At 37.1% G+C, this 25,465-nt stretch overlaps 1 protein-coding gene across 1 annotated transcript in view; it reads left to right on the top strand.

Annotated features, from left to right (window-relative positions):
- Nucleotides 1-5,352: 5,352 nt before the first annotated feature.
- cpo (carboxypeptidase O) overlaps nucleotides 5,353-25,465 on the top strand; it is a 34,089-nt gene continuing 13,976 nt past the window's right edge. The window contains exons 1-3 of the mRNA XM_067442513.1: nucleotides 5,353-5,749; nucleotides 5,791-5,907; nucleotides 8,824-9,022. Of these exons, the coding sequence (XP_067298614.1) occupies nucleotides 5,353-5,749; nucleotides 5,791-5,907; nucleotides 8,824-9,022 (713 nt within the window). The remainder of the gene's footprint in view (nucleotides 5,750-5,790; nucleotides 5,908-8,823; nucleotides 9,023-25,465) is intronic.

Here is a 25,465-nt window from a genome sequence, read left to right as displayed (position 1 = left end):
GGACGAGTGCTCTTTTAAAGGAGGATTTTATCCAGCCCAGTGTGTGGGGGGGGAGAGAGAGAGAGAGAGAGAGAGAGAGAGAGAGAGAGAGAGAGAGAGAGAGAGAGAGAGAGAGAGAGAGAGAGAGAGAGAGAGAATGTGTCTGTGTGTGTGTGTGTGTGTGTGTGTGTGTGTGTGTGTGTGTGTGTGTGTTTGGGGGCTTGAGGGGAGGGATCTCTCACCCTCTCCAGTCTCGCGTGCGTCAGTGTCGGGAAATCTGGCACAACACAACACAAGCATCACCTGCGCAGTCATAAACCCGCAGGTAACTGTCACATAGAGTTCACAATTATTCAGAGTTAAACACGTATCTATCTATCTATCTATCTATCTATCTATCTATCTATCTATCTATCTATCTATCTATCTATCTATCTATCTATCTATCTATCTATCTATCTATCTATCTATCTATCTATCTATCTATCTATCTATCTATCTATCTATCTATCTATCTATCTATCTATCTATCTATCTGTGTCTGTCTGTCTAATCATCCCCCCCCCCCCAACTTAGATGACAATCAAATAACATTTTGTTGTGTGGTATTTTTGTCATCTGTTTGTCTTTGGTGTACCTTTTAAAATAGGCTCTTTTCCCTCAGCACTTAAGGTTTTTTTTTTTTTTTTGCTTAGCATAAGATTTATCCTCCATGCTGAATAAAGAGAAAAGAGAGCAGAGCAATTCTGAGCATACAAATTACCCATCATGCCTTGAGTTTTTTTTATGGGTGGAAAGTATGTGATATTGCTGGTGCATGTTTTCGTCTAGCTTATCCTGGAAGTCACAGAGTAGAAAGGGAAATAGCTGCTGGCTACAAAACAATATTTAGTACTATGAGGCCTAAACACACGTTCATTTACAGGAACCGATGTCCAGTGGTGTCCTTGTCTAGGCATGCGGCTCATTATCAAATTCTCATCATTGCCCACAATGCCAGCGGTCTACTGTTGCAAGTTTGTTCAGTTTTGTCATCCAACTCTTTCCTTTTCACATCTGTGAAACGCATCAGAAGGACTTTTGGTATTAGTCATTATAATCAGTCCATGAAAGTTTGAGTGCTGCTGTCCTAAAAGAAAAAAAAAAGACAAAATACTAAGATATTCATAATTCACATTCATTGTTCAGCTTTACACTAAAACTGTAAGCTAATATAATTTGTAATGAAAAACAAGTTATATTAAATTAAAAAAGTAAATAAACATCATGCATATGAAATAATTTTAAGTTAAAAAGAAAAAAGTTATGTGGAATTGTCAAACTTACTTTTTTCAATTAAGCATTAAGTTTATTAATAATTTTAAGACAACTGGTTTCCTCACTTTTTTAAGTAAAGTAAACTGATCACTTTAGTTTATACAGTGTAGACATTTTTTCCACCTTTAGGACTTTCTGATTGACCAATCAGAATCAAGCATTCCACATTGAATAATAGACAAGTAACCTGAGAAAAAAAAAAAACGTATATATATATATATATATATATATATATATATATATATATATATATATATATATATATATATATATATATATATATATATATATATATATATATATATATATATATATATATATATATATATATATATATATATATATATATATATATAAGTAATCTAACCTGTGAAAAAGTAATTGCCTCCATAGTCAAGAAAAACTAGAAATCAGTTATAACAAGCAGGACTTCTCATGCTTAAATTTAATTCTACCGCATATAGAAAGCATCTACAGGTGCACAATGCTTTTAAAGAGGACTTCAAAACAATCAAGAACTTATGAAGCGGTGACATGAATATGTTTTTATATTAAAGAATAAAATGAATTGTGTCTTTACTTAGGTTCCCTAATGTTGCTCTTGTCAGTTCTTTTCAGGGCGGTAAACCTTTTCATAAAACTGTGATTTTTTAAAAAAAAGTTGTAAATAAAGCAAAAAAAAAATTGTAGTATGTACGCTTTAAAAGAAAATTATATTCCAGTCTTTTATTTTAACACTTGAAATTCAATGCAATGTGTTATTTCTTTGTGAAATTTACTAGCAATTTCGAGTGAAAACTGTTTCTACACCTTTTTTTTTTCAATGTATGGTACATACTCACAAGGTCTTCTCTGTATGAAGCCGTCTCACCCCATATCCAGTTACAGTGAAGCACTGTTGTAAGGGACTGTCTGAATCAGAAGCAAACAAGCACTCTCACAAACACCGCAGGCACAGAGCAAAGGCAAGGCGACCATTTGACAAGTTCAAAAACCTCATGATTCAGAAGTGAATTGACATAACAGGCCGTGACTCAATGACAGGCAGGTGAGCTCATCAACACAGAGATACAGCCTCTACTCGCCTTTAGCCTCCAGCTGTTTTTTTCCACTGCAATATTAGTGCATGTTTAATGTATATGCTAAAGAATCAACAGAGGATTCACTATTTAAACAAAATGTCAATGAGAAAGCCTTGCTCTAGTATATAGTTGCATAAGAGAGTGTATCTGTGTAGAGTTAGTTTAATATAAAGTCAGTGTGATTGGTGTGTGCAGTAGATCTACTTCATAGCACTTTGCTGAACTTTTCCCCTCAAAACTGATGCAAAACAGGACTTCACTGACAGGGCCGTCCCACGTTCTCCAAAGGTTTACAAGCCCTCTATTTCGTCAAGTGCAACAAGATATTTGCTCACTAAGCAATTTGCCTTTCATTCCATGTGTCTTTAGAATTCATTTTCAGTTGTGGATCTAAAAGATAAAATATAAGCTCCAAAATAGGTAAAGCACTTAGGAAACTGGGAGTGTCAATATATAGTTAATTAGCCACAATTACTTTTTTGATTTCAGAAGTGCAGATTTTTATCTTTCTTCAAACCTTATTTGATATCAAATTTCTCAGTTTTTCCTTTCAGTTCGGCACTGCCCAACATTGACTGATCACTATTAACTAGTTGCTTATTAGCATGCATATTACTATGATGTTGACTGTTTATTAGTACAAATAAAGCACATATTAATGCCTTATTCTGCATGACCATATTTTAAACCCCCTAACCCAATACCTAAACTTAACAACTACCTTAATAACTATTGATAGGCATTAATCATGAGTGTATTGAGGCAAAAGTCATAAGAATGGAACTATTATCTAAAGTGACTAACTTTCTTTTTAGTTGGATTGGTTGTTAAACAGTTATCGTATATTCAAAGTTGCTTTGAACATGGTTTATATCTCAGTTCTTTGAAAGTTCCAGTAACACCGGATGGTCTACCTGGTTAACTTTACAAAAATCTGAACATTCATAAAGGCTGTTCATAATAATGATAAATCTTTCTAAATATAAAATAATAGTTGAGTCCACAACACAGCTTTAATTATAACGGCACAAAAAATATATTGTTGGAATCACTTTAGAAATAATTTTATTTTTTTCAGCCGATGAACAATAAAATTGGCCAACCGAAAAACATTCCGCTTTAAAAAGAGCTTGAGCATTTAAAGCTGCAGACGACAAAACTTGTTCTTTGATGTGCACACTAATATAGTTATCATTACGGTTATCTTTATAGTCCCTGGTCTTGGTGTGAACGGGCCTTAACAGTGATTTAAGTGCACAGGCACAGATATATCCCAGACCACCTTGCTGATAAATGACCTGACATTCTCCAAGTCTCCCAGAAAGGCTAGCCTACATGCTTCTCTTGCCCTCAAATTACTCTTTCACCTTGCCTGAGAGAAAATTCATGAATATGATTGTAACTGATTGTAGTTATGTAGTTTTCTGCAGTAAGTGACTGAATCAGTCTTAGTCAAATGTGAGATGGACCATCCCTTGTTGACCATTATTTGAATTTATCTTCTGCTATGAGAGTTATTAACTGTTTGTTTAAACAATTCCTCACTTAAAGCGTTCCCAAATTATATACAGATGGCATATTACAGATAACAACTATTATTTCTCCGTTGAATTTGACAAGTCATATGAAAATTGCTCAGAATATTGCTTCAGTCTCATTTTCTGTTGGCGACAGAAGTATGAGTAATTAAGTATGATGTACGTAATGGTCAATGCAATGCACAACTCAATAACTCTCAGTTCCATGATGAAATATGTCCTCCCACACAGCCAGAGTTCACCCCTATTGTGTGTATCGCCCCCTTTGGTCAGCCTTGGGTTTACATATTTTAAACAGTCAATGAGTTACAAAAGTGATGGTCATTTAGATGATCGTCTTAGTGTATTTTTGTCCATTTGCCCACCACTAAACAGCAGCTTCACTATCAGAAAAAAGGTACAAAAGAGGTCACTGTGGCGGTACCTTTTCAAAATGTACACTTGTGTGCCTAAAAGGTATATATTGTAGTACATATTAGTACCTAAAAGAAACAAGAACGCGTAACTTTTGAAAAGCCAGTGCCTTACTGACTGCTCGTGTACCGTTTTTTTCAGAGAGTGTAAAAAAAGTGATAAAAGTTTGTGGTCAGTAAGGATTATTATTATAATTTTTTAAAGAAATTAATACTTTTATTCAGCAAGGACTAGGCCTAATAAAAGGTACACTAACTTTTGGCCATCTAGCTAGACTAGCTAACAAAACTGCATGTATTTGTTTGCGGAATCATATTGTTTGGTGTGGATGAATTTGGCTCTCAAAAAAAAGAAAGAAAGAAAGAAAGAAAGAAAGAAAGAAAGAAAGAAAGAAAGAAAGAAAGAAAGAAAGAAAGAAAGAAAGAAAGAAAGAAAGAAAGAAAGAAAGAAAGAAAGAAAGAAAGAAAGAAAGAAAGTATTCTAATGATCATAAAACATTATATATAACCAGTTTAGATGAAAAGGACCACAAGCTGACTAGATGAAGACTAATTAATATAGACATTCCTTGAAAATAAATTCCATCACAGCGGTGCAACAACCATAATCAAGTGACCCTTCAAAAAAGACAATGCTTTACAATGAACTACTTTAGATATAGCAATTTATCTATTCAATAAAATCCCTCAGTTCTCGCCATCTCTGAAAAGCCAAGCCAATGTAGATTCTTGTTTTATTACGAGCTCTGTCACACTCTCTTTTTACCAGCATACTCTCCGCTATTTAGTGTTTGTTTAAAAAGGGCAATTCCCCAGAGGCTGGAGATTTAGCTGCTCCATGTCAACCTTTCTCGTTGTTACACGTTTTTTGGCCTGGATGCCAGCTGAACTTAGCCCCGCCCACAACATTTGAGGTTGGGAAGTTCGGTCTGGATTTGATCCGTTGTGGAGCAACTTATGCTCGAACCAGAGCTGTTCAGACCATCTAAATTATCAGGGCGGCCTTTATACGATGATGGACAGATGATAAACAGTAACAACGATCCACATCACCAAAGAGCGCTTGGGTTAATTTTGTTTAGAAAAAAGCCCTTCATCAATGAGAAGCAAAGAAGAGCCAGGCTGAGGTTTGCAAGGGACCATAAAGATTGGACTGTAGAGGACTGGAGTAAGGTCATCTTCAACAACCTTGAGCTCAAAACGGTGGAAATGATAGTGGACTTCAGGAGGAACACCCCAGCACTCCCCCCACTCACCATCATGAACAGCACTGTGGACGCAGTGGAGTCATTCAGGTTCCTGGGAACTACCATCTCTCAGGTCCTGAAGTGGGACAATCACATTGAGACTGTACTTCCTTCGTCAGCTGAGGAAGTTCAACCTGCCACAGGACCTGCTGATTCAGTTCTACTGTCATTGAGTCTGTTATATGCACTTCCATCACTGTCTGGTTTGGTTCAGCTTCCAAATCAGACATCAGGAGACTGCAACGTACCATCCGGACTGCAGAGAGGATTATTGGTGCCAAACTGCCAACCCTCCAGGACCTGTACTCTTCCAGAGTGAGGAAGAGAGCGGGTAAAATCATCACAGACTCCACTCACCCCGGACACCTCTTGTTTGAACTGTTACCGTCAGGACGGCGACTCCGATCACTGGCCACTAGAACATCTAGGCATAGGAACAGTTTCTTCCCACAGGCCATTTCCCTCTTGAACAGTTACCCCCCCAAACCCCCCCCCCCCCCCCCCCCAAGGCAAATGCCTGTAAGTGCAATTATTCCCACTTTTTAGTGCAATATCTCCTAAACTCAGGTGATTACTTATATTATTTATTATTTATATTTATTCTTACCACCCAAATACTGTAAATGCTCATAATCTATGTCTTCTGATTAAACGTAACCGTGACCTTATACTGTTCATATTTTTCTTCATATTTTTATTCTTAGAAGTTTTTATTACAGTGTTGTATTGTATTGTTTATGTGCACTGGAAGCTTCAGCACCAAAAGAAAATTCCTTGTGTGTGAAAGCACACTTGGCAATAAAGCTCTTACTGATTCTGATTCTGATTCTGATGAGTCTAATTTTCAGCTTTGTCCAACATCTGGTCAGTGGTCTCTTAATTTTTCCAGAGCTATATATAATTCAACCCACCAAAGTGGCTAGTAGGAGTGACTGCGTAACACGCCACTGCGTAAATCCACCTGCATTTGGTGGGTTGACGGGTATTAATGTCAAGTCCTGGTAATAAAATAAATAATAAAAATAAAATAAAGCAAAATAAAGTTTTATCAGCTTTTATTCACACATAATCATTGATCAGCGAACATACAGTACATGAAGCTGCACGTGCCTCTTTTATGGGTGAAAGCTTTATGGGTTTGGAACAATGTGAGAGTGAATAATTTATGCGAGAGCATTATGACAGATAATTTTTGGGTTAACTAGCTCAAATATTAAAGGGTTACTTCAGCAATTAGCACATGGCTTTCTATCAGTAGAAACCCTGGAGTATCTTCGAATGATCGCGCTCCCCCGTATCATATCCCCCTGAGACGAGAGATTTATGGATTTTATTTCTGGAAAAATTACTCCGCTGACGCAAATATCGTCGATTTGCATCATCGGTAAAATGTTTGGCCAGACACTAAAGACTACAGCCAGCAGAGGGAGTAATTTCCACACGTTTTCAACTCGCACATGAGGGATGGGGTCGCACTCACAGCTCAGCTCGGCTCAGGCATTCATGGAAACGGTGCGGCCAGTGGAGCAAAGTGAGTATTTGAACTTCTCAAGTTAATTCCTATGAAAGTTAATCTTCCAAAAGCATGAACTGAAAACGCGCTGAGAACTACTGCCGCGAGCGTGGACGCGTTTACCTCAGCTTTCATCACGAGAGCTCATTCAGCTTAGCACGATGTGTGTAATCTGACTCCTGCTGCGTTTGTTCTGACACTTCCTCAGTGGCTAAATCACAATATATTGAACAGACACTTTCTGTTCTCTAACTGAACTGATTTTATGAAGATGAATGCGGTGGTGGGAAAGTAAAAGTGATTCAGTAGCGATGGCTTTGGGTGTGGCCTCACAGGGCAGTGAAGCATTCTGGGAATTGTTGTCTTTCATCCCCATGAGACAAAAATACATTTTCTGTCTTTTCTCAGTCTAGAAAGCACCAAATTCAAAAATAATTTCCCATTTCTACTACATTAATGACCCAGTTTAAATACTGATTCATCTTCCCAGCGCTGAAGTACCCCTTTAAATAGCGTAGATTTCCTTGAAAGGTCATAATTGTATGCTAATTGAAGAATAAGTTGACTTTTTGATGCAGACAGTGATGCATTTAATTTCACTCTCCCCATTGCTTGACATGGGCTATTCAAACAGCAGTGCAGTGATTATATCGCCCTACAAATGGCTTCCTTATAGTATCTGCACGGGACTCTTCAGTCATGAAGTAGTTATATAAAAGATGATATCAATGTTGAATGTCAGCGCTTCTCATTTGTGGTACATTTTGGTCGAGATATTTTCATATTATGTCCTGCCAGGACCAGGTGGGAGTACATTTACGGTCAGAGGGATAAAGCCTGCGAGACACTGTCAAACCATTTAGGGGATGTTTGTACAAGATTTCTTTTAAACATAATAGATGTTTCCATAGAGTCTCTAGCCAAACAGTTTTTAGCCAGTTGAGTCACATATATTGGGCTAAATAACTGTTCAAATGCCAGATGTTACTGCAATTAGTATATAAAGACCAAAACCAACAACTTCCATATGTCTAAAACCCAGGATAATCTGTCTTTTTGTATATTCTTTTTTTATACATTGTAATGGTCTTCTTTGTTCAGTTCTAACTTTTTCCAGGCAAAAATGAATTGGAGAAATCGATTCCCTCGGATCGTCTTGACAAACAGTTATGGAAATTTTGGTCTTTGTCCATTAAAATAGATGGCGGAAAGAATCCTTTCTTGTATGACATGAAATCAAAGATGGCAAACTGTGCACTGATATACTGATAGGAACAAGTGCACTGATATCCTTTATAACGGCAAATTACTTCATAATATTTACAGCCAGAAAGATATACTGATATACTTATTTTTATATATATATATTTATATATATGTATGTATGTATATGTGTGTGTGTGTGTGTGTGTGTGTGTGTGTGTGTGTGTGTGTGTGTGTGTGTGTGTAATTATTTTAAATAATATTTCACAATAATATGTTTTACTGTGTTAAAAAATGGTGAGCATAATTCTTTCAAAAACATAAAAAAAATCTTGCCAATCCCCAATTCTTTTTTTCACATTAGTTATTCTTGCACTTGAAAACCAAAGTTTGTCTTGACTAGCTTGTCTCGTCCTTCCCTTATCTTTCCGGCCCGCCACTTATTCTTTCTCTCTTCCTCACTCCTCACCTTCATGTGAAAGCTTTTACATTCACACACAGAATTCTGGTTTCTCCACACTAATCTTGCAGGACTTCACTTCACCTCATCCAGCTCATGTCAGGCTAAAGGAGCTCTGACAACGTGCTGGATTCCACATAAACACGATGATCCACTGAACCAGTTCCTGTTTGCCGGGACACTCTATTGTGAGCAGACGGCCAACCCTGGTGGTGGCGAGACCATGTTATCCTCCGGGAAACTCAGTGACTCAGTGACCTTGCTGCTCAGGTAGACATGAGTGTTTGTTGACGGTGTGTGAATAGTGATGGTTGTTCAATCATTTAGCAGTGTCTGCAATGTTCTTGACCTCCAGATCCCTAATGTAGCCTTTCATGGGGTCGATCAGGTCATCTGAAAGTTCACAAATAAACGCCCAGTTCAATTAATCAACAATTGTCATTAAAACAAAGAAAAACGATTGTTTGATTTCTATAAAGATCAATTAGACTAATGCTACTTAACCTGTAAGTATAAATTGTGAGGAAAATAAATTAATATGGACACTTTTTTTTACTTATATTTTTGTTTACCTTGGTATACAATTGTACAGTATATAAATATGGTGATTCACTGTTCTGCATTTAAAGTATTTCATCCATACTGTTGTATGTCAAAATAATAAAGCGGTAAAAGTCCTAAAAGTTTATGCTCTTCCGGTTTCATTGCCCTTAAAGGTAGGGTAGGCAATTTTAGCAGTGCTAGCAATAGTAAGTTATAGCTTTTAAAGCATGAGATCCAACCCTCCCTTCAGAGCATCTCCAAAGCTTCTTCAAAACACATGAAAACACAGCAGTTTGCAAAGTGTCAAAAGACAAATGTCTCAAAACACATAACATTACAATAATAATGAACATAAACTTCTTAAAGAGTACTGAGCGCTACCACCAGACTGCTGCAGATTCATTTCGCCGTTGATAGTGTTGCATTGAACTGCATAAATTCGAGTCATGAACAGCTCTGTGTATAATGTCACGGGTTACCATCTCTTCTAAACTACAGTAGTTATGGCATGAAAAGCAGCATAAGCTGGTTGTTTTGGTTCAGGAGGAACTGTAAAAGGTGTCGGTCTAACTCCGAATAGCATGAAATGTGTAAATGATGTGTGACGTCTACGTGAGCAGGGTGTGCGGAGGTATGGAAATACATGCATTGACAGGTAAGACATTGTACCAAGACCTTAATCAGTCGCAAACAGGTCAAATTTATTGTTAGGGGATTGTATTGATAATTGGGTCGTCTGTACGCAAAAAAAATGCAAAACAGAAAGTCATGGATGGGACCTGGGGACAGGGGTCATGTAATTTATTACAAAATGTAATTTCCATTTTAAGGTGAAGACTGAGCAATACTTACAATTTTAGCCAGCACACCTTGGTAAAGTCTAAACAGTGTCTGGAAACTGGCAGGGTAGGGTGGGATTTGAACGAACACACACACACACACACACACACACACACACACACACACACACACACACACACACACACACACACAGAGAGAGAGAGAGAGAGTGCAGGTACAAGGTGAGAGAAGTAATGAAACAGCTGCCTCTACAAGACCTGAGAGGTGCTGTTTGCTAAGGTGTCTCATGTGACCACTAAAATGTCTGAAAGACACAGTGGTTCTACAGTAGTTTTGTTCTTTATTGAAATACACTTTTTATTTACATAGAAATGCAAACCACACCGTCCTAAAAACAGAAACTAGCTCATTTTTAAAAAAAAACTTAAAACAGGAAGGATGTTGACCAAAAATGCAGCAAAGATTATTTAAATGCAAATTCTAAAATGCAATTATATAATTTTACATAGTTAGGATAGAAAAATGAACAGGCTTATCTTTTAAAAGGGAGGAGAAAACCTTTCCCTTATCTTTTGTCGCTGACGTCAAACGTTGTGCATTCACATAAAAGTTTATCATCTGTATCTAGATTCAGCTGTCTCTAGTAAAATTAGGTACATGGAATGGTTGCTTAACATCTTAAACAAGGATTCTGTTGACTATAATATGTTAAAGAGATTAATTACTGGCTGACAACAACATGAAACAGCAAAATCCAAGAGACATTTAGAAAAAGAACACGACTTTTTGCATATAGTCTGGCCTGTGCAGTTGTTGGTAGTAATATGAATACACTTATATAATTCATAAAATTATATAAAATCATATGAAAACTACTATGCAAAAAATAAATAAAACAGCTTCAGTTAGTTCAAAAGCAATTCAGTTCGTTCTCGTTTAACCAGCAGACGAAGAACTTCATAAGTTAAACTCCACATGTCTTTGATATCAGAACATGAGGAAGTTATTCATGTGGAAACCCAACTCAGACTATAGATAACGCTCAATCTATCAGAGTATGTCAATTTAATTTTATTAGCTGATAATTCTGATTATATTTAAAATGGACCAAATCCTACCGTATCTGTCCTCTCTAAGAAAACCTCAGACTGAAATCTACATTGATCGATTGATGTTTTCAGACTGTGGAAAAAGATCAGGTGTTTTCAATCCCATCTGAAATGAGCTGTGTTGGGGGTAGCATCACGCAATCAGATCATAGCATTGTAAGAAACATACCAATCACATAAGTTTTGATATAACGGCAAATTACTTCATAATAACACAAATAATTTTATTTACAGCCAGAAAGGTTACTGCAGCTGAAGTATTTTCAAGTGTCAGCAGTATTAAGTGTAGCTGAAATATAGGCAGTGATATTGTATTCAATATAGTGGGCAGATAATTGATCAGAATTTCCTCCCAATCTAAAATCAATAATTGGTCAATTTAAGTGATAAGACTCTTAGGATAGAAGGAATGGGTTGATATTCCGGATCAATTTGACATTTCTGACTGGCTGTCGGACATCTTGGTTTTAAGTTTTTTTTTTTTTATCCACATACAACGGCTTGCCACGAGGTGGCAGTGTATAGGATAATGCACTAAAGTCCACTGTAGTGGTTGATGTGCAACTATGCCATCAAAACCCATGTATAGGTAAGAAAAATGCTTTTAGAATAGCTGTCCACCATGGGCGTTGGAAGCAAATAAAAAGTGGGTGGGTCAGTAGCGGTCAAGGCAAAATATGATAGGTGGGGAAAAATTTTTTGCGGGGGCTCTGGGGGTTCTCCCCCAGAAAAAAAAGGATTTCATAAATGTGATTTCCTGCATTATGGTGCGTTTGAGGCCATATCCCTTTCCTATACCAAAAAAGACCTCAAACTAGTCAATACAATAGTCTAATAAAAAGGCTATATTCATTTAACTCCCATAGAAATCAACAGTTTCACAGATCATGATAATGAACAAGTTGCATGTTTTTTATGCTCCGTGTCCAGACGGAAAGTGCCGTTTACTAAACGATTGATTGGGCCAGACAAAATTACAGAAATCACTGAATTATTGTGGCTGTAGAGTAGGGGTAAGACGCATGGCATCAAGTTGACGCAAATCGAGCATATGTTCGAATCCGCCTTTTGCCACACTCGCTCTACTCCCTTTCCCCTTCACATATCAGATCGGAAAGGTATTTATTTTCAATAAAAAAAGAGCAAATATCAGAAAAAGGGAAATAAAGCGTTTAACATGTGTTTAATAATACGTTTCTTAATAAGTTTCTCGGTTAAGGGGTAGTCAAGGTAAGCAGACAGTGCTGAATTAGAGATGATAAAAGTGAGTGGGTCCAATATCATTGGTCTTAAAAAGTGGGTGGGTCTTGTCCCACCCAAACACAATGGTTCCAACGCCCATGCTGTCCACTGTAGTTACCTCTGTGTGTGAAAGGGTTAATAATTGTGTGTACAACATATTCAGCCCAATAGAGTGACCAAAAAAAGGACACTTAAACCACACTTAGGCCTGGGACACACTAGAAGATTTTAAAATTGAAGGTTATGATCCTTCAAATGCACACACTAAAGATTCGTCTGGGCCACGAGACCAACAATTGTAGTGACATTATTACAGTGAGACTCGATCTCACGGAGACTCGCAAGATCCAACGTGACATTGGAATATTGACAAAATTGAAATATAATTGGCGTCGTCAGCTGGTTCTCCTAAATTGAGTTTTGTTTTATGGGAAGAAAAACAAAGAAGAAAAAAAGAATATGGTCGATCATCCTCCTCAATACTCCACTTTTGTGGCTGCGAAGTTTCAGCTTTAGAAGCACGCAACATCCAGTTGGTGAAGCTTGCTTGCTCTCATCTCGGGTATCACATCACAATATCAACATATTTGATATTTTTACTATTTGAGATTGTGCAGGCTCTGACGTGATCGGGAGCAGTAAAATAATCATAATGACACCGCACAATTGAGGATTTTTTGGACAAAAAGTCAGTTGCGAGAAGCCTCAAATCAGACCACACCTGTTTGGGGTTGCAAATCTGGCTTAAAATCTTCAAGTGTGTGGCCATCCTTTTGGTACGTTTACATGATGATGTACTAAAAACAAACGTTTTTCCTTTGCATTTTTCGCCTAACACAATTGATCCCTGTTCACACTAATCCACCAACTAATAAAAACACTGTATTATTCATGCCAGGCCGCGATGTCACTGTAAAGAAACACTATATGCTCTTATAGAATGAAAATGCAAGGCACAGTCTTTGACGTCACCGTTTTTACAGATCCACGTGTTTAAGTTTACACAGAGACGATAATGGTATCGTTTTCAAAAACTTGCAAACTTTGAAACCCGTTTTCAAAAGTTTGTGTTTTCAGGCCCCCAAAATGCTGTTGTCATAAATAAAAAGAATAGTTTTCCGCTTTTAGTTGAAACCGGCGTTATGTAAATGGAATCCTAAATGTATGAATGTAATTTCACAACATCCAATCAGCTGGCATTTAATTGAAAGAGCATTATCACAAACCCTTTACAACACAAAAATACGTTTTTTAGATGTTAAATTATTATACAACAGATATAATACACATTTTTGGACACTCTATGCATTAATAGCCTATAGCTAGTTCATGAAGGGGATGGAGAACGGACTTTTCAGGATATCCACTTTCACTATGAGAACTAAATGTCATTGCAAAAATGGCTCAGAAAAGTTAGAGAGAAAGGAGAAAAGTATCATATGTCTGCAAATGCCAGTTGGTTTGATTTTGTGTGTGTGTTTGTGTGTGTGTGTGTGTGTGTCTAATGCAATAGCTTTCCGTTGTACGTGGGGTTCATGTATCTAAATACTTTTCAGGGCTACTGTATTATAATATATATAGACACAGTAATTAACAATATCTAAATATAATCATTTTCAGGGGCGTAACAACCATTATACATTTTAGAAAGGTCTAAGTTTGTCCCCTCATGTTGTTGATTCATGCATTCAAGTCCCCCACACACACATTTTTCAAATAGTTCTTTAAACGCCCTCATTTTAATGTGCAATACACAGCTTAAATTTCATCATTTCATCTTCTGGATGACAGTCAGAAAAGTAAGTAAATAGATGGCGAAAACCTACTTGCCAGACAATTCTTTGTTAGTTAAGACCGTCTACTCTGGCTATCCTTTCTGATGACTGTGGTCTCTTTATTTGGAAACATCCAGGTCATTTTGCCCAGACCAGGCCACAGTTTCATGCCCATGTGATGTTGATTTAGGGAGTGATGATAGAATGACCCGATCATCCACTGGTACTAATAGCATTCTCTGTTCTCCAAATGTACAGACAAACACACGCAGGTTGGGGTGAAAGAGACATGCCTAAAATGGGCAACGCTGCCTGTGTTTTCTCTGCTAGCCAAGAGAAAAAAATGTCCTGAGTCATCACATCCAACCAAAGGCAAGTTAATAAACACTCTGCTAATAATATGTTCTGCTTTTTATTTGCTTTATCATATCCTCTGTTTGAAGCTGTATTAGTGATTGTCATCTAAAGCAAACTTGATTCTAATGCCCAATCACAAAAACACAATTTAAGCATAAATGTTGCAATATAAATCATATACAGTAAGGGTATTCAGCTAATTTTAATGATTACCCAGAAATCTTACATCATTAACTGGAAATGAATTTGTCTGTTGGATTCAGTGATCTAAACCAAAAGAACCGAGGAGATTGTTTACAGCCGAGTAAGCTCAGCTTTTCATCATTTATCTCCAGGACAATTTGTTTCAGATGTCATTTCTATCTGTGGGTGACGTAACCAAACAGCTGTACACTAGTGTTGTTGACGCCCTAGTATTCTGGCTTCCAGACTATCTACAGATGAGATCATAAGCTTGTTTAATGTTTGATCCTAAAAAACTTCAGATTATCTGGAGAACAAAATTCAAAGAATAATAAATGCAAGAGCATTGAGGACTTCAGTGTACATGAAACACTTGCACCCTAAAGTCAACCATGTTTCTCTGATAAATAGCCAGGCTTTATACAAGCCTAATTTGAAGTAAGCAAATATTAACTTACAGACCACACAAAATGTTTGAAAGTAAGCTTTAGACATCCGAATCTCTTCTAGCCAAAAACAAGAAACGATCTGTTCCAAACACATACTCGGCTGTGATCGAGGAAACAAGTGTTTACAGCACAGCAACCTAAGGACAGTCTCCCTGCAAGTCACTCACAGTAAGCCAACTGTAAGCCTTTGGCCTTCTTTGATTTGATTGGCAAAATGTTTTAGACCCAGTTTAAACCTGTGTTTAGCGTTGTCCACTTGTGAGCCGATCGACTGAAACGCATCTTAATACCAGGTGCACCAGGTCCTTTTGATGGCAATGAATGAGTACTATACACATGCATTTAGATGGTACTCCATGGTATGTCCAAAAACCATGAAGTCACCATGGTACATGTCCAAAAATTGCATTACAACAAAAACTATGTTGCTGTTTTCTAACCTAGAGTCATACTCTTGCTCCCTGGTGCCAATAGTTTTTGCTGAACATCAAAGGCACATTCCAGTGCCATTTTCCCATTGTACTTTTAAAGGTCACACTGAGTCCAGCGAATGTCTTGGAATTGCAGAGTTAGTAGGCTTTTGTTGCAGTGCATATTTACATTGTGCGATAACGGCATCTTATGAGAGCCACCGGCATGTTGAAAACGAAGCTTGACACAGGACACATAAGCCTGTTTGCTGCGTTCCATTGGGTTTAAGATCTCACTATTCATAACAGTATTTTAGGAATTGAAATGTTCCGATGCAGCACACTTCCAAAATGAAGCCGGTCATTAACCACACCCTGGACTCTCCTTTTAACACAGGAACTCCAGAAGGACAAAAAAAGTCAAATGCAAACAGCAGTCAGAGCATGCAGGCTTTTGTTGGACTCTAACGGTGGAGTGAAACTTTCTCTCGATTGGAGCCGAGTCATTTTTGCTCTCCTCCACATGACTCAGACCCCGTCTGTCTGTCGGAGGCGTAGACCCGGTGCTAATTAAGGTATTTCCCAGCAACCAGCACTCCTGTTTTGGGAGGGAATTACTGCAGGGACTTGTTTGGCATTTTGCATGAGTATATTGCCAGAACTTTTCCATATGTGGATGCAATATCTTTATAAAACTGTGTGCAGTGTTTTAGAGAACTCACTCATGATAAATGTTATAGAAATATAAGGTTGTATGTAGTAAATATTGTAATAATTTCCTTCTGTGAACTAAAAAGAACAGTTCTGGAAGATTTGTCCCTGGCTCGTTCGTACAGTTATAAATATGCTATTGTATAAAATGTTTATATTTTTGGTGAAATTTTTTTTTCAATCGCTTCTTGTCTAACTAATGGAATCTTTTCGGAAGCCATTAGTGCAATGCAAGAAAAGTAAGAAAATGTAAAGTAAGAAGTAAAAAAAAAAACATAAGATGTCAAGTTAATGTTAAAAAAAGTTACACAACACAATATATGTATATTTCAGTGCCTCTTTTTGTAAATGCTGAGTATGTGGTGTGTTTATGATGGATGGATGTGCTTTTTTGGCCTTAAAAATCTCATTTACCATTCGCTGCCATTATAAAGCTGAAGAGCCAGGATATTTTTTAAATGTAACTACAATTGTGTTTGTCTGAGAGAAGAAAGTCATACACATAGGATAGCTTGAGGGTGAGTAAATCATGGGATTCATTTCATTTTTAGGTAAACTATCCCTTTCACTGATTTGATTCATTTAGGAACTACTAATGTTTTTTTCTTTCTTTGTTTGAAACTATTTTAGTTGGAGAAGCAAAATAACTAACAATGTTGTGTCTAAAGTACAGTATACTGTAAGTTAGTCAGCATTAACCTCCTGTTGATTAAACTCACATTGCAGTCGTTCTGTATCAGTTGAATGGCTGTGATTGCCTGTGAAAGGTGATGAAAGGAAATGGTTTACGATCATATTCTAGAGCCCACAGGAGCTGTGATGTGTGTATCACTCCTGCTTTCTAAGGGAAGTAAGTCTTACATAACCCAATAAGCAGACTGAGTGCAAACAAGTCTGGTTTTGTTAGACGAGAGCCAAGAGAGAAAATAATTCCTTTCCGTCTTTCCGTGTTTTTTTAAAAAGCGTATAGTATGTGTGCGTACAGTGAGCAATGGTCAAACCTCAGACAGCGGCAACATTGGGTAAGACTGTAAACGGGCAGGACGAGGCCGACCAAATAAGCCTGCAGTTTAATGTGGTTATGTGAGGTACAGTTTGTTTTCTCTGCCAAACAAAGAGCTGGAGATGAGACATGGCCCATGAGCCACAAGCGGGAAGTGCCACAAGACTTCCAGAAGGCGTGACATCATCGTGGTTCTGTCTAGTAAGATTACCAGAACACTTAGCAGAACATTTAACCATTGGACACCAGTCTCTTTTGTGCTTAGTTTTACTCCTACAAAGAAATTGGAGAGAAAGTCAATGCAAAAAATTGCACTCGTTCATTCGGACACTTGTTTTTAAGGGAATATCATTTGCATGGTGGTACATTACAAAAATGAGCATGAGGTGAGTCTTTGTATACCAAACATAGTCTAAGACTAAACATCATATAAAGGCATGTGTAAGTAATGCATTGATTCAACAGCTTGCCACCAGTATTTTTCTAAAGCATATTTTCTCTTATGTCTAACAAGAGACTGTGTTAGTTACTTTAGGGAAAGTGTGCTACTTTTTTTGCTTACTTTTTCTCATCTGGACTGGACATGCCCTATTTGTTTTTTGATAACAAAAAAAAAGGTTCTATTTTTGGCAAATGTAAAAGCCCTTTCACACCAAAAATTGAATTAATAAGCCTAAGGCTGATGGGAAATGCAAATTCACACATGCACAGCTGAGGGCGCAGCTCAAACAAACCTTTCAGCTGTGCTGCCATTCTGGATTGCAGAAGAATAGGATGCAGGAGGACAACGTTCAACACTGGCGCTGTGTTCCAGTTCGTTTTTATTATGCCCTCCACTCGCTAAATTCCCTCCAACTCGTTCACTCGGATGTGCGTCATTGTTTACGCTGCATGAGTACGGAGCCCCGCACATGACATGCAAGAAAAAAAGGGTAAATAGTGCGCATAATTTACAATTCCGTTCCCTAGCCCAGCACGTGACATGCAGTAAAAAACTAGTAGGCTAAATTGTGCGCACAATTTACTATTCTGTTCCCTCGATTTATAATTAGTGCGCATGTTTTACTAATTTGTTCCCTAGATTTGCTAAATCGTGCACACGTTTAACTAATTCGTTCCCTCAATTTGCTAAATCACGTGCGCAGTTTATAAACTGAGGGAACAAATTAGTAAAAAGTGCAAAAGATTTATAAATCGAGGGAACGAAATAATAGCCTAGCTCTGCCCTCCTACGTACTTCCGCTCAATTTAAATTTTCCTTCAGTTCTACTGGGACTGCGGTGTATTCTTAGGTTTTCTTCGAACTAATTTTTACCGGTCAAGTCAGCAAGCAGAGAGAGTGGGTGAGAACGATGACGTTGATGTCGTGCGCTAGTTTGAGTTGTAGTTCAGTAATGTTGGCGAGGAGAAAGATGCAAATGAAACCATTCATTCCATTGTGGCACCGCTGCCGAATATCCAGAAGTTAAAGCCGGAGCAAGAAACAGTCTTTGCTGGGGTTTGTTGGTGGCCATGGTGTTGTGGCCCTCCTCCCCAACAGGGTGAATCCGGGAAAAGTTAGATTTCCAGCTCGCTCCGTCAGTGGTGAAGGAGTTGGCTGAAGCCCCATTCGGACGGTAATTGTTTGTCGTGGTCCGAAGGTATTGCCATCATTTACAGGGGCTAGTCAGTGATTTTATTGCCATCCGTTTCCCACCATCCACGTAAAAATCCCCGGCCAAGTTAACTACTGCTTTTGATAAACATGAGGTCGTGTGGTGATGTAATAGCTGTCCGAATATATAACTTCAAAATTCACTCTTTATATCCTTTTTGACCACTGCAGAGCACCGTACTTTTGCGCTTTGCTGTTATTTGGATGCATTTCTAGACTTGTATTTCTTTAAAATGCAGGCAAGTATTTACAAGAGCAATATATTTCATCACCGCTCAAACAAACTAAAATAAAAGCAGGTAAACATTTGAATTGGTCAGTTATTTACAGCAGCATTTATTCTTATCATACTAAGAATATGACATTTTATTTACAGCATACAATCATGTTACGGACCACGTGAGCAGCGTGTTCCTGATCACAAAGCTCTCCTGTCCACCGTAAATAACACAATCACAATCCGAATGCACGAGTTTAAGGTTTTATCCTATAGTTTTATCACTGAGGTAGGCTGCACATTTATTTTGACGGATTTGTGAGAAACAGGCGAAGGGCGCATGACATACGTCACGATCAATTGTTCGCGGTTGTGGCAGATACAGAGCGGCTCAGGGCAGATCCAATAGTTTTAAACTTTAACAGAGTTCCCGCCTTCGCGGAAATAAACACTTGTCAATGGAGAGTGCCCAGACTCTGTACAAATGAAATGTACGAGAGTCTGATAAGGACAGGCTAACGAAATAGTAAATCGTGCATACTATTTACCTTTGTTTTCTTGCATGTCATGTGCGGGGCTCCATACATGAGTGCCCACTACGGGTGGAATATTTGCAATGGGCTGAACTGGAATGGCCTAAGCCCTTGATCACTTGGAATCCACTATGGAATTGATTGATTTTATTTTTTTCCTTAATTTTTTTTTGTTTTTTTTTGTTTTTTTTTTTAAAGTTGTTTGTGGTGGGGTAAATTAAATGTGATATGCAGGGACATCACATTTGTGTGCAGTGTGTTATATGAAGCTGCCTGAAGTGTACATGTGAAGTAGACTCTGCCAAAATAGAGGTAGCGAGGGTCTGTTCATATAAACTTCCCATGTCCACTTCACAAAGTGGAACACGTTCAAAATGGCGGCAGGGATTCCCCAGAGGGGAAGTGCTTAGGGAAGTTTGCAAGTGCGTGTCTAAAAGTGGAGTGGAACACAGCATGGGTGCTTCGCATTTCATTCCTCATGTAGGATGCAAGGGAAGGCTGCAAGGTATTAAATTGAGGATCGAGGATATGAAGGAAAGCTTATTGAAATATTGCTTCATCTGCTGTGCTCAAGGGATCTGCCCTTATGTTGATGAAGTTTGGTTATTTAAGAATGAATTAATGTAAAGACGCACTGTTGAAAATATAATACAAACTACAAAACCTGGCGTAAAACGGAAAGTAACACAAGCCTGCACAAGATCAGGGGAAACCACCACCGAATCATGACAAAATTAGTTTTTAGAGAACATTCCTCTTTTTGAGATCACTCTCAATCATTAAATGTTTTCCATATTTTTCTTAGATAGAAAAGTCAACGATCTTAAACATGTCTCAAACATGTCTCAGTAATTTGTCTATTTTACTTCAGACAAAAACATCTGAAAAAAGCTGATAGATCAACCATGACCAATAACTCCATTCAAAATCTGCTGAGCAATGAAAGATAAATCTCGGAGCAATGCAGGTTTCCATTCGGTCCTGCACTGTTCTCCTGTGATCATGTCTGACAATCAGCAGCTGTATTCTTCCAGTCCAGCCATCTGCTCTGTTCCCCATGGGCTTGAGATCACGGTGGAGATTTATGACTCAACATGCTGATAAGAAAAACAAAGACCTTTTTTCAAAGGGACGCTGAGGTCTTCTATATTGATTTTCCTGTTACTTTAAAAGGTTTAATGCAAATGTAATGCTTAAATGAAACCTAAAGAACCTAAAGAAGAAACACTGTAAAAATAAGTCTCCAAATGAACATTTTCTAGTGACTGATCATATCTAATATTTTCAGTTGACCAAATATAATTTCTGTTAATTAAATTGCATCAATTTGGCCATCTGAAAAATTTAGATGTGATCAGTCTTTAGAAAATTGTAAAATTTTCAATTGGAGACCTGATTTTTTTTTTTACAGCGAACTCTCCCTTGCTAGTCTATCCATCTAAAGGTTTAGATATATATATATATTAAGGGAACTGTATGTAAGAAATGTATTTCAATGAATCTTAAAATAGCCCTGATATATCACTAGACATTAAGAAATCATGTTAATTTCAAATATTTATATCACTGACAACAGTAGTCCAGCCAGGATATTTTCATTTAAAAGTTGTTGTTGCAGCCCTCAACTGATGTTGATGTTGACATGTTGTGTTTTGGCCTGAAGCTCCGCCCTCCAGCTATCAAAGTCAGTAGTGTTTCGGCATCCGGGTTGCCAGCTCTGCTCTAGGTACCTCAGCTGCAGATCTACAAACGTTCCTGCTGATCCTGCAGCCTATCTGGCAACCTCGAGTCAGGGGGAGGGAGAGTGATTGCAGTACCAGTTTTGGCCACAATCTTACATACACTTCCTTTAAGTGTAAAGATGTCAAATGTGATCATATCCAGAAACCCCTGCACAATTATTTTCATACAGTTTTTCAAGAAGAGAAATACAGCAACATGTTTCCAAAAGATCCCTTATCTCCCTCTAAGCATGTTGCTGAGTATTGTGTTTCACCAGTTGAGTGCCAGACTGTTTTGGTGACTGAGAAAACATAGTCTCAACAGTCTGGAAACTACCTGTCTGATATTATCTCTGGCAGCAAAAAAACTACAAAGTATTTTTGATTTGAGATTTATATTACTAATATGCACATCCATAAATACAGATTAACAACAACATGACATGCAGTTAAATTTTTTTCCTGCCATATTTCTAAAAAAGCTCTTCTAGTCAGAAAACATACTGAGGGAAAGATAATGGAGTCAGAATTTAGAACTGTCTGTGTGTTACTTTTACAATCATCAAAATTCTAAATGTAACAAAAACAAGACACCGTGCCAGAGTTAAGTTCACTATAGAGAAAAGAATAAACACAATATTATCTATATACAATATAGATGAATAATGGCACCCATGCTGCCATAAATGCTCTGTTATTCAGTGTTCGATGATGGAAGAACACGTGTTGTTATTCTCTCACAAGCCACTTTTTTCTTTTCTTTTTTGGCTGCTGCTGCTGCTTTTTGTTTGGGTGCTTTAAATGTACAAAAATATGGAATGGAACAATTCTGCACTGTAAAAAAATAAATAAATAAAAATGATAACCTAATGACTACATGTAATTGATAAATATACACAAGTAAATGTATACAGACAGCACAGCATTATCAGATAAAGTGCATGTTTCTATCAGGACATGACAAGTTATGTTAGTTGTCATATTGATAAACCTTTATTCTATCTGAAACACATTAGCAAATATACATAGTTCACACATTTATAGTTTTTAAGTTTAATGGTTTCATTAATTTCAATGTAATGTCTTTTATCAAACAATGCATAACATAAAAATAAATATAATAAATATATCAAACAGACAAGAAACTGTTGTAATGTTACTTTGACAGATCTCAATCCAATTGAGCATCTGTGAGATGTGCTGAACAAACAAGTCCATGGAGGCCCCACCTCGCAACTTACAGGACTTAAAGGATCTGCTGCTCTTTTACAGATATAATAATAACAGACATCCCTGTAGTATCCATGCATACAATAATTTTTTAAATAAAAAATAAAATACATACAATTTAGTTCACTCTAAACAAAACACTATATTATGAGATATCAACACTATATTAAAAGCGTATTACCATCATAGGAATAACCGTGTTTTTTCCTTGGTAATCTTTATGACAATACCAGACTTTTGACTTCTTTTCACAACAACAGGATAAGGAAACTATGTAAACAACGCACAGAACTATAAAGCTAGTCTTGTTAACGAAGCTTGTTCACAGAAACTTCTCTCTCACACACCGTAAAACAGCAGGACTTGCTCTGTTTCTTGTCTGACAGCAATATGAATCTTTTCCCCAACATACCAGACACATTACCATGACCATGCAAGCATGATATAACTTCCATGCACAGCTTGTGCATGAGAATTTGCTACTAAAACAATGAAAAGAGAAAGAGTATTGCATTAAAAAATGTATTTACAAACCATGAATCTGCAACTATGGTTTGCTTAAAATGCCATTTAACCTCTTATAGATTATTTCATTCCATGATTTATTTTATAATACAAATACAAATCTTATTTGACAATACAGTCCACTTGCAGAAAATAATGTTTTATTTTGATATATGATAATTGTATTTCATTTCAATTATATGATACTAGCTAACATATGCATTCCTCTCCTCTTGTCATTCAATTCAGTGAAAGACCAATGAGTAAATAATGAGATTTTTCATTTTGGGGTGAATTAACTTATTAGAGACAGAAAACGTGGTCTCTAAACACATGACTGGCACGAACAGCTTGTACCATGACATTTCCTGTAAGCTCCCAAAAGAGTCAGTCATTTTCTCTTCTGGATTAAACAAAATAATAACTACTTATGACAATGTGCCAAGACACCCACCAAAACATTAACTCACACCGTGCTTTCAACCTTTATCTTTTTCAACATAAGTGAGGCTAACAACTTTGTGGTTTCCCGTCTAAATAATTGTTCATAAACAGTGGTCTATTACTCATCCTACCCAACAACATCATGTTCAAACTGCAGCACGGGGCCTGAAACGTGCCATGAGGGACAAAATCACCCGAAGGGAGAATGATTTCATGAGAGTTTCAGTGCAAAGTTTCACCGTAATTAACCGTGTAAACTAATGGATGCTAACCAATAACAGCAGCAGGCCTACACTGCTCTCACACACCGCTGGTTCTTAAACTTTACGAAATTATTTCATTTTATTCTTTTGCCTGCTGGAAACTTTTAATAACAACTAAAATGAAATCCATAAAACATGTTCACTTGTTATTTAATAGGCCTATTATTATTTATATTATTTAAAAATGAATGAATAAATTAATAAAAAAGTTGCTTGTTAAACGAAACCCTTCTGTAAAATGCTTAACACACCTGTCTCCATCTAGTGGTTGTATTCCTTAGAAAGACACACTGCAATCGATTAGCAATGGCCTCTGTTTCATTACCTGCACGAGCCGGTGAGTCGCCTATCAATGACATCATACCCGCGATACCCTCAATTTCTGGTTTTATTTTGTAGAAACCATGTAAACACCAAAGACGCTTTAATGTTAGGTGTGACAGGTGAGCCACTGTTTGGATATTAGAACTTACCCGTTTTTTCATTGCTGAAGTGATTTCAATCGAATTTCAAGCAATTCAAAACCATCATGGTGAACAGTGCACATCTGTAGTATCTCAGCTGAAATTTTCTTATCGGGTTATTAACGATAACATTAAAAACGAAAATATATTGGCCGATATATCCTGCATCCCTTGTGTCAATATCAAGTAGAGAGTCAAAATATATAGCCTAGTTATAGGCTGATATTTTTTTTTTTTTTTTTTTTTTTTTTTTTTTTTAAATGCACTCGTTTTAGTATATTTTTATCGTGCATGGTGATTTTGTCTATTTTTTATATTTAGATTACATCATCACACACACACACGTAATGAATTGTCTTATTGCCAATATATCAAGATCTTGTATCGAAACATAATAAACGAGACTTCCTTAGTCGTCTACAATATGAAAGCCTAGACTGATTTTTATGCAAAGGACATTTTTGCTGGTCAAAATCGAAATCTTGTGACGTTTACGCACGCTCCCACGAGCATCTCTTCCCGTTCCATGCAATGTCCATCATAAACTACGTCCATGATAAGAATTTCAAAAGTGCAGCGATTACTGTCACAGCCACGTTGTGGACAACACTGATGGCCTGGATCTCAGGCACTAGTGTGCTAAACGAATATTTATAAATAGATTTTGTCTTACTTTTTGTTGTATCATGCCATTTTATTTCTCAAAGCTGTGTGTAATTGGTTTCCTTTTATGCTTAACAAGATCTCTGCAACGAAAAACAACTTGGTTTGATATTTCACTGTGTCATGTAATACATTTCAGATATTTTTAAATGTGACATTCAAATACTTGTATATATTTTAATATACATTCATATACAAATTGTTACCAATTATACTACAATAATTCAAGTTTATTGAATTAATACAATAATTAATAAAAAAAAATTTTTTTGAAAACATGAAAAAACATGAGCGCAAAGCTCCATTTGGCCAAATGATGGCAGTAGATACACAGAAATCACTTAACACTGCAAGCTTGTATAAACTGCTGTCAACATCAGCAACCTCAGATGAGATAAAACAATAAAGGTATAACTGAAGAAAAGGGGACACAGATC

This window comes from Pseudorasbora parva, chromosome 4 (genome assembly GCF_024679245.1).
Source record: "Pseudorasbora parva isolate DD20220531a chromosome 4, ASM2467924v1, whole genome shotgun sequence".
Taxonomy (NCBI): domain Eukaryota; kingdom Metazoa; phylum Chordata; class Actinopteri; order Cypriniformes; family Gobionidae; genus Pseudorasbora; species Pseudorasbora parva.
Note: the sequence above shows the minus strand (reverse complement) of the source record. Positions and strands in the feature narration are given on the sequence as shown.